Source organism: Mauremys mutica, chromosome 2 (genome assembly GCF_020497125.1).
Source record: "Mauremys mutica isolate MM-2020 ecotype Southern chromosome 2, ASM2049712v1, whole genome shotgun sequence".
NCBI lineage: Eukaryota > Metazoa > Chordata > Testudines > Geoemydidae > Mauremys > Mauremys mutica.
In genome coordinates, this window is record NC_059073.1 from 239,350,609 (window position 1) to 239,364,243 (window position 13,635).

Below are 13,635 nucleotides of genomic sequence, written 5' to 3' on the forward strand. Positions count from 1 at the left end.
TGAAGTAGTTTTCTTAAGGGCTTTAGGAATGACAGATGAAACAAAAACTAATAGCAGTTTAAGTACATTAGAAGCAGTCAGCCTGCAAAACAATCAGTGGGGCCACTGTACGATTGAGATGCTGAAGGAGCACTCAAGGGAGACAGGGTCGTTGTAGAGAAGCTAAATTAATTCTTTGCATCAGTCTTCACTGCAGAAGATGTGATGGAGATTTCCACACTTGAGCAATTCTTTTTTGGTGACACACATGAGGAACTGTCCCAGATTGATACATCTTTCAAGGTGGTTTTGGAACAAATTGATAAATTAAACAGTAATAAGTCACCAGGACCAGAAGTAACTCAAATATGAAATTGCAGAACTACTAATTGTGGTATTTAACCTATTGCTTAAATCAGCCTCTGTACCTGGTGACTGGAGGATAGCTAATGTAAGGATGTTTTTTTTAAGAATGCTAGAGGGGCGATCTAGGCAATTACAGGCTGGTAACCCTAACTTAAGTACTAGGAAATTGCTTGAAACTATGGTAAAGAACAGAATTATCAGATACATAGATGAAAACAACACATTGGGGGAAGAGTCAACAAAGGAGTCCCTTTTGTAAAGGGAAATAATGCCTCACCAATATCAATTCTTTGAGGGTATCAACAAACATGGACAAGGGTGATCCACTTGATAAGATGTACTTGGACTTTCATAAAGCCTTTGACAAGGTCCCTCATCAAAGTCTCTTAAGCAAAGATATGATATTACATCACACCCCATGTCTCTTATGGTCCTCTTATGGATCAGTAATTGGTTAAAAGAGAGAAAATAAATGATAGGAATAAATGGTCAGTTTTCACAATGGAGAGAGATAAATAGCATGGTCCCCTAAGGATCTGTACTGGGATCAGTGCTGTTCAACATATTTATAAATAATGCGGAAAAGTGGTAAACAGTGAGGAGGCCAAGTCTGCAGATGATACAAAATTACACAAGATAGTCAAAGCTGACTGTAAAGAGTTACAAAGGGATCTCACAAAACCTGGGTGACTGGGCAACAAAATGTCAAATGAAATTCAATGTTGATAAATGCAAAGTAATGCATATTAGAAAACATAGTACCAGCTATACATGCAAAATGATGGGGTCTAAATTAACTGTTACCACTCAAGAAAGAAATCTTGGCGGCATTGTGGATAGTTCTGTGAAAACATCTTAGTGTGAAGCAGCAGTCAAAAAAGCTAACAGAATGTTAGGAATCATTAGGAAAGGGAAATACAATAAGACAGAAAATATCATCATGCTACTATGTAAATCAAGGATACTCTCCATTCCTACTCAATATTCTCTTGTTTATGCATCCCAGGACTGTATTGGGTATTTTGGCCACAGCATCACACTGGGAGAGTTCATGTTCAGTTTATTTATCTACCATGACACCAAATTTCTTCAGTGGCACTGCTTCCCAAAACATAGTTTGCCACCCTATAAATATGGCCTTTATTCTTTGTTCCTAGATGTATACATTTACAGTTAGCTGTATTAAAATACACATTGTTTGCTTGGTAAACTGGACACAAGCAATCAAAAGTGCTCTGCATTAGTGACCTGTTCTCTTCATTATTTAGCACTCCCCCAATTTTTGTGTTATCTGCAAACTTTCAGTGATGATTTTGTTTTCTTCCTGGCAATAGATTAGTATGTTAAATAGCGTAGGGCCAAGAACTGATCCCTATGGGACCCAACTGAAAACGCACCTGCTCGGTGGTGGTGATTTCCCTGTTTACGATTACTTTTGAGACTTATCAGTTAGCCAACTTTTAATTCATAAAATGTATACCATGTTAATTTTATATCTTTCTAGTTTATCAACATGTCATGTGGTACAAAGTCAAAGTATGTCAACACAATTAACTTTTTCAATCACATGTAAAATCACATTAATAAAAATCAAGTTAGTTTGACGAGCTCCATAAACCTATGTTGATTGACATTAATTATATTAGCCTCTTTTAATTCTTTGTTAATCGAGTAATGTACCAGCCACTCCATTATCTTGCCCAGGATTGATGTTAGGCAGAAAGGCCTATATTATAGTTGTCTGAAGTCAGACTCTTTCCAAATAAGTATTTCCAAAAAATAACTAGATGGCATGCTTTCTGAGAAATTTTGCTTTGTTTAGATTCAAATCAGGTTAAAAAGATGAATTTCCAATTTCTGAGACCAAAGTTGTGCTGCCCACTTTCTAATAAGGTTAGAAAGCCCATCCATGGGATTTTATTGACTTCAAAATGTTTTTACTCTGGATTATGATGGAAGTTCATGATGGATGTTTCAGTTCCACTTAGTAAGGTGTCATCTATGAAGACAGATTTAAATGAAAATCTTCCTTAGCTTGTCTTCCATGCTACACATATGTTACTTACACACACACACACACACACACACACACACACACACACACACACACACACACACACAACTACATAAAGTCAAGCACTGAAAAGTTAAGAAATGTCAGTATTAAGGTTGCTTTCATATGGATTATGACAGTTTTTAGTTTCATGATCACATATTATTTCTCTACAGGACCCCACATAACTCAGTGCAGAATGGATGGTATTCACACCTATGTAGCTATTTTAATATTTTTTAACTCCCTGTTCAATGCATGGTTCCATGCTTTATTTACTGCATGCTATTCAGAACCTGTGCTGAAGTCAGAATTATTAATTTCCTCATGGACTTTTCTGTGGTGCTCATCGCAAAAGGATTCGAGTGAATCACAAATATTAATTAATTTCTTTTCACAATACCCTTTTGAGACTAGGTGGTATTACTATCCCCATTTTATAGATGGGGAGTAGCTGCACAAAGAGATTATGCTCAAAAATAGAATAGTTTGGAATGGAAATTCTGGTTCCCATGGGAATTCTGATACTTTGAAAGACATCTCATTTTGATTCAGAACAAAAATCTGAAATTTTTGGCAAAATGAAAATTAAAAAATGCAATTAGGGACTATCAATGTTTTGTTTAGTGTCAAAATACATGATTTCAGTATTGTCATTTTGTATAGACTTTCTATATTATATTTAGTATTTGACTATAAAATAAAATTATAATTTGAAACAAAAAATAAGAACAGCACTGTCAATTGCAAACATTTTGCCTTTTTCTTGACAAAAATTTTCAGTCCTGCAAGATGTTTCAATCTCAACTAACGGCATTTTTTTCAAAGTTATCAACTTCCATTGAAATGTTTTTGATCCACTCAAGTCAAAAGTATCCACTAATTTTGGGGGCCCAGTTTGAGACACCTACAGCCTGATTCTTCAGAAGATGTAGCACTTTATATGTTCAAATCACAATTCCTATTTACTTGAATTGTGGCTGTAAGTACTTAATACTTCTGCTAATCAGGTCCCAGGCTCTCAAGTCAGGCACCCTAAAAACAAACGACTTACAGTTAGTAACAACCTGTTCCAAGTTTCTTTAAATGACTTGCCCAGCATCACACAGGAACTCTGTGGCAGAGGCAGGGATTGAATCCATTTCTCAAAGGCAGTAAGTATTAGACTGCCCATTGTCTGCTTTCATCCCTACTTTAAGGTTGCTCAATTTATGGTGCGCGGACTGTGCATCGCCCACCAGAGCATTTCATAAGGCCCATGGCCTGCTTCAACACATTATATGAACGGCTGATTCATTAGCATTTTGTCATATTTACATCATTCTAGTTTACACAAGTGTGTAAATAGACAATGTTTCTATGTACAGTAATCTACATATGAAACAAGCTGAACCTAAAATATAAATCAGTACAAGTGACTTTAAATCTTATTAAAATAAATTAATATCTTATTAATGTTGATTAACATTAATTATATTATCCTCCTTTAATTCATTGTTGTTCGAGTAATGTACCAGCCACTCCATTATCTTCCCAGGATTGATGTTAGGTTAGGTGACTTTAAATCTCATTAAAATATGTTTGGCCCACGCAGTTTTGTTTAGGTTTCCTACGGTTGTGCTTAGGTTTATGTCGCCCTACTGTGTAATAAGATTGGGCACCATTGCTTCATTCACTATACACCTTCCAAAAAAAATTCATCATGCAGTTGAAGACTATCATAATGCACACACACAAGAGGGCCAAATTAAGGTTTTACAGTGAACCTTCATTCTGGCATTTTCTAACGTATGAGTGCTTGACTTTGCAACTTAATAATCTTTTAGTATAGTTTTATTATGTATTGTCATAGGTAAGGATATGATTTAATCATGGAGGTCATGGATTCCATGACTTTAATGAACACCCATGACTTTTTTGGCTTCAGCTTCTTCTGCAGCACACTCCTCCCCCACTTATTTTTAATAAAAGTCACAGACAGGTTGCAGCTTCAGTGAATTTTTGTTTTTTTGCCTGCAGCCTGTCCCTGACATTTACTAAAAATAACCGTGACAAAATCTTAACTTAACTATAGGATTTAAAAAAAGCAAAGTAAAACAGAAATTCCATCATGTCATGTTGATATTCAGAAGTAATCAGCAGCATTGGAACCTACTAATCTTTCAGATCGTCAGCCACTTGAGGTCATGGTGTAACTGGTAGTGGTAGTAAGTTGTCATCTATGTGGAACAGCACTAGATGGGGATGGGTTTTGGAGATGTTTGCTCACAGCAGAGGAGTAGTGAAACTCAGGAATCTTAGATTCCTTTCCAGGATGGGGAGTATTGCCACAGACTTTTCTGCCCATTCCCTCCAAGTTCAACTCTTTTTGCTTCCCCCAAACCTGTCCCCAGTCCTCACTCTTCCACTCTCCTCTCTTCTTTTCATTTCTTATCCCAGTGAGTGCCACTTTCATCACCTTGCCAACCCCAGTCTCCACTCCTCAGATGTCTCATCGTTGTATCATCCCACCGAACTCCCCATCCCAGTCTCCTTGTCCAGCCAATCCCAGTTCCCCACATATCTTGGTTCCTTGTCCCCAGACTCCTTGCCCAGCCATACTCCCAGACTCATTTTCTGCCCGGCCCCTTCTGACTCCTTGTCCCAGTCCATTCCCCTCTTATTCCTGCAGGTCTGGCTCTTGTCCCCTCCACTTTCTAATCAGGCAGCTTCCTTCTGCGTACTGTCTGGGGCCAGCAGAGGGATCATTGACAGCACAGGAAAGAGTCTCCCTGGACTCAGTTCAAATGTCTGGACTTGGCACAGCAGCTCAGAGCTGCTTAGCCTCAGGCTAGAGCGCATGTGCAAAGTAGACAGAACCTTTGGGAAATTTAGCTGCTGAAATCCAAGTTCTCTCTACTGAATGTGCTCAAACTTTCATTTTTCAAGACTTATAAGTTGGTCAAATTTAGGCAGATTTTCACAGACACAACCCAGAGCACATCCCTAAAACAGTGTCTGTTCCTGCGAATTTCAAGTCCCTGCTCCAAAGCAATTGTAGGGGGCATGAGAGATTTTCAAAGAAAACGTCACCAGACTTTTTTAACATGGTGGCTTAAAGGTGCCTTGGCTCACCCTTCCCCTGAACTGCATGTTCTCGGTGTCTGACCTTTTGTTTTAGCATGTAGAGAGACCTCTAGATCTGTAATATCCAAGAAGGGGATTTTAAATGTGAGGTCTTAAACTTTCAGAATTTTTGTCTTCTAAGGTGAAATATGTCTTGGTTGTCCATGGGACCATTCCTGTCTTAATAAACAATTGTACACATCCCCACTCCTTAAAGTTCTGACCTTTTTCCTTGATAGAATGTGGGAAAACCCTTAAATGGTGTATGGTCTTTATATCATTCCTGATGCCAGGAACCACAGATCCACACTTGTGTTCTGAATTGTATGTGATAGCAAAATGACAGAATCTGTTGCTTTAAACATGGCAGGCACACAATTAGTGTGGGCCCCCACAGTCTGGTCTTTGTTTCTTCTGAACAGAAGGTTCTTACAGTTTCTTTAAAAAATTAGCTTTTAATTTAAAAAGTCTACAGGTACAAATAGAAGTTTAGATGTTTAAACTGCCACAAGGATTTATTTTCCCATAGTTGGCATAATCCTAAGAAAGCAGTTTGAATTTCATGGCTGCCATGAACTGTGATGCTTTTAAAGTGATGGCACTATACAGTATATATTAAAATTACAATTTTCCCTTAATTGTCAGATTCCAGTTCACCATGAAGAAGCATACACTATGCATAGATTTTTCTCTTCTGCATAATTTGGGTTGTTTCATTTTCTGGCTATTTCAGATTCGTGATTCCAATTGTAACTATGAGGCCTTCATGAATGTTATTAAATTAAGTGACAATGTAGGGGAGCTGGAAGCGGTAAGAGATAAGGCTGGAGAAGAACTGCAATATCTTCGATCCTTAGATACAGCAGGAGATGGTTAGTATTTTTAGTTTAATGAAGAAATAAAATAGGCAAAGCTAACAGTAAGATTTTTTTTTTTGTAATTACAGGAAGTGTGTTAAAATGTGAACTCTTACCTTACTAAATTGTGTTAATTATGAGTGCTATTAAAAATGTTATATGAAAGATTAAAACCTGAGTTTTATTTGATGCTTAAGATCGAAGACTGATTGCCTCCATCTGTATTCCCCTTTCTGTGGTGGCCATTATCATAGTTTCTAACAGTAATCATGTGTCTTGATAGGTTTTGTTCTAACAAAATTAATGTTTTAATAAAAGTCAAATGTCCTGGTTGAAACCTGCCTGGCTGGTTCTGACTTTCAGTAGTGTTTCATCTGTTGATGATGGATTACTCTCAACTTTTTAAATAACTGAAAGTTATATTGAGGACGGAAGGAAAAAGACTACTGCAGTTCAGTTCTTCCAGTAGAAATTAAATTGAGGGAACCCCCCCCCCCCCTTCACTGTAAATATTGACAGTGATATCCATTCTGGTAGGTTTCCTTACATAAGAACAAAACAAGAAAAAATGATATGTATCTTTTAAAAGTGTGTTTAAATTGATAATATACTTCAAATCAATTGTTTAATCACTAGTTTGTTTCTACTTCAGTCCTCTTTAGTCTTAGTTCTTGTAATGTTTTGTTTTCAGATATCAATACTATAAAAAATCAAATAAACAGCTTATTATATGTTGTTAAAGTATGTGATTCAAGAATACAGAGGTTGCAGTCAGGAAAAGTAAGTACTATTTTTCTTTTAATACTCTTTCTGATGTTTGTTTTAATTGTAAATGATGTGAAATTGTTGAAGACTTTCTAGAAATTGTCACAATATCTCTCTAGTTCATTAAGGGAAAAATATGACTCTAGCCCTTGAGTTTATACTGTTTAGTGAATATATACTGAATATAGTGAACTGTATACTGAGTAATGGTGTAGCTAAAGTTGCACCTTCATACTTTTAATTTTATATGGAAAATTCACCTACCAAAGCTTCTGTTAGAAAATGTTATGTAGTGCTATATTTATAAATATTTAGCCATTATGCTACATTTAACTATTACATATTTCAGATTTATTTTCAAACCTTTCAAAATCTTGAATATATTTTTAAATGATCTTGGTTTTAAACTCTTCCAATTAGAAAAGAACTGAAGTAAGCTGCATAGCTGACTAATGAAGTTAAGAATTAAGAGAAAACAGTTTCTTGACACATGAGTTCAGCCTCCTGGAATTTAGCTTCTCTGCATCATCAGTTGAATTCCTACCTCTGATTAGGAAGTTCATGCAGCAAGCAGCTCAGTCTGGAGGCCCTTAGATCAAGTCCCAGTTTTTCAACTGTAAGAGTTCATAACGTTTCTGCCTATTTATTGGTGGTAGTGTTCTCTTTTTGAAGTACAGTTTGTTACTCAGATAGTCACTTGTTTAAAAGTACCAATGGTATTTTGCACTGCTTGGAAGTTCTTGTGTGTCAGAAATTCGTCCGACTTGCTTCCTCTGTTCTAACAGCCTCTCCAGTTGCCGCCTAGTCTCCAGCCTCTACTTTTTGTGACATTTGAAAAACTTCCGGCATTCTTACTGTAGCAAATCTGACTTTGTTCTGTTTCTTGGGACTCCGTTAGTTGAGCTTTAAGCTTGGATGGGGCATAAAGATGACGTGGGTTGTGCTTATTGACCAACACACTACCTAACAAGTAGGGCTCTGGTCCATGACTGGGGCCCCTGACACTACTGTAATACAATCAATAAAATAACTAATGGAAATCTGATATCAATGCAGACAGAGCTATATCATATTATATATCATGGAGTGCTGCTGAATTGACTGCAGAATTTGAGATGGTGTCAGATCATTTTTAAGATGGCTCTAATAATTTCTTTAGAAAATATTTCCGAAGGTTGTGATGAACATTTTCTTATCTACACGCTTAGTGACCACTTGTGAACAGTTAGGTTTAAAATGCTTGCCCACAGGAATTCTGTGACAGGGGCAAGGGTAGAATCCAATTCCCCAGAGGGCATGAATCATCTATGCTGTAAACAAACACTGTTATGTAGTTGCACAAACAAAAAATTGTGGCGATAGCACTGATCCTGTAAACTAGCATTTTTAAAACCAAACCAGTTTGCTATAGTTAAAGTAAATCTGTTTACATTATGTAAACACTTTTTGGTAGTAATTTTAAAAATATAAAATAATATATTAACTTATCAATGTTGTATCCTATATTGTACAGGAAATAGATACTGTGAAACTGGCAGCAAACTTTGGAAAACTTTGCACAGTCCCTCTGGACAACATTCTGGTAGACAATGTTGCACTACAATTTTTTATGGGTAAGAAACTGCTAACTTTGAACATGTATATGAACTAATATACATTTTTGTCTTGTGCCATAAGTATATATGATCCTTTTCGGAGGTAATTGAAACTTAATCTTTGCCATGATGAGTCCAGGATTAAACTGATATTATTCTTTATGTTGAAGTCAGCTTGAAAGAGTTTTCAGATATAGAGATTTAACCACAAGACTGATTCGGTGAATGTTTACAGTGGTGTCACTTAAGTTTCTTATGAAAGATTCTCTGTCTGGAGAGTCCTTCCCTTTGAAATAGGAATATTGCTGGCACTGGTAATATCTCTTAAATTGAACAAGTTTCTTAAATTATGACCACATTGCTTCTGAGATGACTGGTACCTGCTGATAGTGGTGGGGCACAATTTAAAGGTTCTCTCCCGCCCCCTCAACAGTTTGAGTCACATCCCTTCTTACCCTTAGTGGCCCCTCCCTGCAACTCCCAGGTGTCTTCTGCTGCCTCTCCCTGTGGAGTTAAAGTAGTGGCACCTCTCTGCAGTTCCCAACTGTTTTGCTGCTGCCTTTCCCCATGGAGCTGCCACACACGGAAGGGGCCCAACCAGCTAAATTTTGGGGGGATGGGACATGACCCCACATGCATCTCACGAGTCACCTCTGCATTGCCTCATATTCTAAGTAGTCCTATTGAGACTATTTATGGTAGTATCCACTATGTCAGAATTTGGAGGATTGCAGGACTTGTAGAAATCTCCAAAAATGTCCTTGTTTAAAGATACTTTTTAAACGTATAAATATTAATTTTAATATCTCTAAAATGTATTCATATGCAAGAATAAGAATGTCTGTCTTTAGATTGTTGGCATCTTCAGTAAATCACAAAATTGATAAAGGAGTGAAGTTTATTTACAAGTTTCACATAGTGTCAGTGTATTCTGTTGTGCCCTGACATTGCAAGGATTAAATAAAAGTTAACATTTAGACTTCTGTGAAGGAACCCAATTTTACCCCAGGCTCAATTTCCTCTTGGCTTCTACCATGCTGCGCACAGTCCTATTATATCTCATATGGCTGTGGCTACAATTAAGCTGTGATGTGCTCATTTTTTAATATAAAACACAGTCCTAGTTCTATACTTTCCTCCAGACTTTGCTTTTTGATGAAGTCTTATGAGTATCCTATTGGGAGTGTTGAGAGGCGTTTCTGACAGTGACTCTGAGTGTCAATGTTATAGTCTTATCCAAAACCATAATCAAATCCTGAAGCTTATTCCTAATTTAGTTCATGTTTCTGATCTAGTCATTTTTTACATCAGGATGCGTGAGTTCTTAAGATGTGTTTTTATCCTAACAGGTATAATTACAATAATGATGATTGATTTTGTAGATTACATGCAGCAGACTGGAGGCCAAGCACATCTCTTCTTCTGGATGACAGTGGAAGGGTACAGGGTTACAGCACAGCAACAGCTGGAGGTGTTACTAAGCCGGCAGAGAGATGGAAAACATCAGACTAATCAAACCAAAGGCCTATTAAGAGCAGCTGCAGTTGGAATTTATGAACAGTACTTATCAGAGAAGGTAGGAATATTCTTCTTTGAAATAATTTACTAATTTTTGAATTGGTAAGTATTTGTGGAATGTTTTAAAATGTACACTGCAGTGTCAGAACTCTTAGCTTCTGGTGGTTCTAAACTCAACTAACTTCTTGTGAAATAGATTTGGTGAAAAACTTGTTACAAGAAAACAGATGTGTTGCAATTGAAACCTGAATGATTTCACTTGCATCAAGCTTAGGGTAAATAGTTCCTGCTGGCAGGTCTGTAAAGGGATGCTGGCACTGATGACTGCCTGTCCTGTAAAACACAATGCATATAAGGTACTCAAAAGTTGGTTGACTTAAACAAAGAAAAACAAATTGAAAACCTAAAAGCCGGTATCCTCTGCTCATTTGAGTTCCACCCATAACCAACTGGGTGGTAAGCAAGCATTTTGTGGGTGTGCTTGAGGGTGACACAGCCTGTGTCCTGGATCCTGCTCCCCATTTTCCAGCCGTCTGTCCCCCTTCCTCCCTGCCTGGGCCTCTATAACATGACCCACCTGTCCAATCAGCACAGTAGCAGGGGGATATACTCTCCAGTTTATTTCTGTCCCTCCCACCCACCCTCCCCGTCCCTCTTCAGGGACCCTTCTCACGAGCATCTCCTCGTTCAGGAGGTGCAAGGCCTTCTGCAGGTGGGAGCCATCGAAGAAGTTCCACTGCATTTAAGGGACAAGTATCTCAAGAAGTTAAAGTTTCATATGGTCTCCCTGGCCTCCATCATTCCTTCCCTGTATCCAGGAGTCTGGTATGCTGCCTTCAATTTAAAAGAAGCTTACTTTCACATATCAATATTCCACTCTCACAGATGGTTCCTACGTTTCATAGTTGGGACCACCCACTACCAATTTGCGGTATTCCCATTTGGCCTGGAAGCAACACCAAGAGTATTTACGAAATGCGTGTCAGTGGTGGTGGCCTACCTCAAGTGTAGGGGTATCCAGGTTTACCTGTACCTTGACGGCTGGCTCATCAAGGGCTGCTCCAAGGCCCAAGTCTAACACAGCATTGAAATGCTGCAAGCCATTTGTTGGGCTCTGGGCCTGCTGAGAAACCAACAAAAATCAACGTTAAACTCTATCCATTGGACCAGGACTATCAGGGCAGTATGCACCTGAGCCAGAGCATTTCTGCCAGAGGCCACGTTCAGTGCAATGTCTCATCTAATTGCCAGTGTCACAGCATATCCACTCACCATAGCCCGGGTCTGTCTCAGACGATTGGGTCACATGGCAGCATGCACTTGGGTCATCCGCCATGCGAAGCTCAGACTGCGCCCCTTTCAAATGCGGCTAGCGGCAATGTACTCCCCAACCAAACATCACCTCCCTTTAGTTCCTACCCCTCGTCAAAGGTAAATCCATCAGAATCTTGATGGAAAATATGGCTTGCATGTTCTAGATCAACAAATGGAAGATAAAGATCCCCTGCCTGTGCACTGAAGTTGTAATATTATGGAACTGGTGTATAGCCCATCAGATTCAGATATCAACCATTTACCTTCCTGGAATCCACAATGTCACAGATGATATGCCAAGCAGGTGCTTCTCTCAGCACTATGCACGGGAGTTGAACTCTCAAATCCTTCTGGGCTATCTAGAGGTGGGGCTTCCACAGGTGATCTATTCACCACATCCAGCAACAGGAAGTGCCCCTTATTCAAGAAGGCATGGATTTGCCTCTCTTTGGGAGAAGCATTTCTCCTTCTTTGGATAAAGGGCCTGTTCTACATTCCCTCCAACACCACTAATTCGAAGAGCGAGGAACAAGATTAGGCAGGAGTCCTCCATCTCCAAGCATGGTTCCTAGATGGTTCACGGGAATAGAATCCACCTGCTCGACACGAGTAGAACAAGTATTACTAAACATTAGAAGGGAGTCAACTTGAATTACTTTCAGAAACGGAAAAGGTTCAACCACAGTTGTCACCATCACCACCATATCCCTGAATCTTCTCTGCTCTCAGCCGTCTTGGATTATCTGCTGGATTTAAAAACAGCCAGGTTTATCAGATCTATTAAGGTTCATCTTGCCACAATATCAGCATTTCATTCCCCACTAGAGTGGTTTTCTATTTTTGATCACCCTATGTTCTTGAGACTTACTAAGGATCTGGGGAATCTTTACCCTCAGGTTAAGGATACTACTTACTTGATCTCAGCCTGGTACTTAGGTTAAAATGGAAGCTCCATAAGGTATCTATGTCGACCTACTCCTTGCTTCACATATCTATGAAGACAGCTTCTAGAAAGGATATCACGTCAGCCTGCAGGGTTGGAGAAATTGGAGCTTTGATGGCGGACTGCCCACTTTTTTTTTTTCTCAAGGACAGCGTCTCCCTATGACCTATCCAAAGTTCATACTTAAGGTGCTGTTTGATTTCCATTTTAACTAGTCTATTAATCTACTAGTATTTTTTCCTAAACCACATAAATCTCAGCAGGAGATGTACCGTCATACAATAGATGTAGGCTGGGCATTGGCCTTTTATCGGGATAGGACCAAAAAATCACCTAAATTTTGTCTGCATCACAGATCAAAAGCAACTTCCACAGCTTTACTCAAAAACATTTCCGTATCTGAGATATGCAGACCTACTACATGGGCTTCGATGCATACCTTTTCTAAACACTATACCTTGGTCCAGGCCATCAGATCTGATGTAACACTTGGTTCTGTTGTACTGTCTTTAGTCTTTGACTTGATTTCAAGCCTCCCTCCCTCTCTGAGGATACAGCTTTGGAGTCACCTGAAATGGAGCACCCATAGGTATTTTACTTGAAGAAGAAAAGGTTACTCTACATGTCCTTCAAGGTGATTAACCCTGTTGGTGCTGCACTACCCACCCTCTTTCCCCTCTGCTTTGGACTGTTCTTGTTGGATGTTCAGATAAAGAAGGAACTGAGGGTGGTTCACCCACATAGCCCTATATACCCTTGAAGTGTGGCACAGACTAGTATATAGCGCATGCATGGGCTGAATGGACATTGCTAACAGAAAATCTCCAATCAAGGGCTTGAGGCACCTGGGCAGCTAATATGGAGCACCCATTGAGGGAGGGAGAAGGACATATCTTGAAGAACCAGTTACTGCACAGTTATCTTTCTGGGTACAGAAAGATAATGGAGCAAATAATTAAGAAATCAATTTGCAAACATCTAGAATATAATAAGGTGATGACAAATCCATGCTGATGGTTACTTAAGAACAAATCATGTCAAACCAACCTGATAGCTTTCTTTGACAAGGTAACAAGCCTTTTGGATGGGGGGAAGCAGTAGATGTGGTATATCTTGGTTTTAGTAAAGCTTTGATACTGT

General features: G+C 38.8%; 1 protein-coding gene across 2 annotated transcripts in view; it reads left to right on the top strand.

Moving 5' to 3' along the window:
* Window positions 1–13,635, top strand: part of SNX13 (sorting nexin 13) — a 165,858-nt gene that overhangs the window by 86,142 nt on the left and 66,081 nt on the right. For both annotated transcript variants that reach the window (XM_045006178.1, XM_045006179.1), the window contains exons 10-13: window positions 6,237–6,375; window positions 7,052–7,140; window positions 8,639–8,738; window positions 10,103–10,296. In XM_045006178.1, coding sequence (XP_044862113.1) covers window positions 6,237–6,375; window positions 7,052–7,140; window positions 8,639–8,738; window positions 10,103–10,296 — 522 coding nt within the window. The remainder of the gene's footprint in view (window positions 1–6,236; window positions 6,376–7,051; window positions 7,141–8,638; window positions 8,739–10,102; window positions 10,297–13,635) is intronic.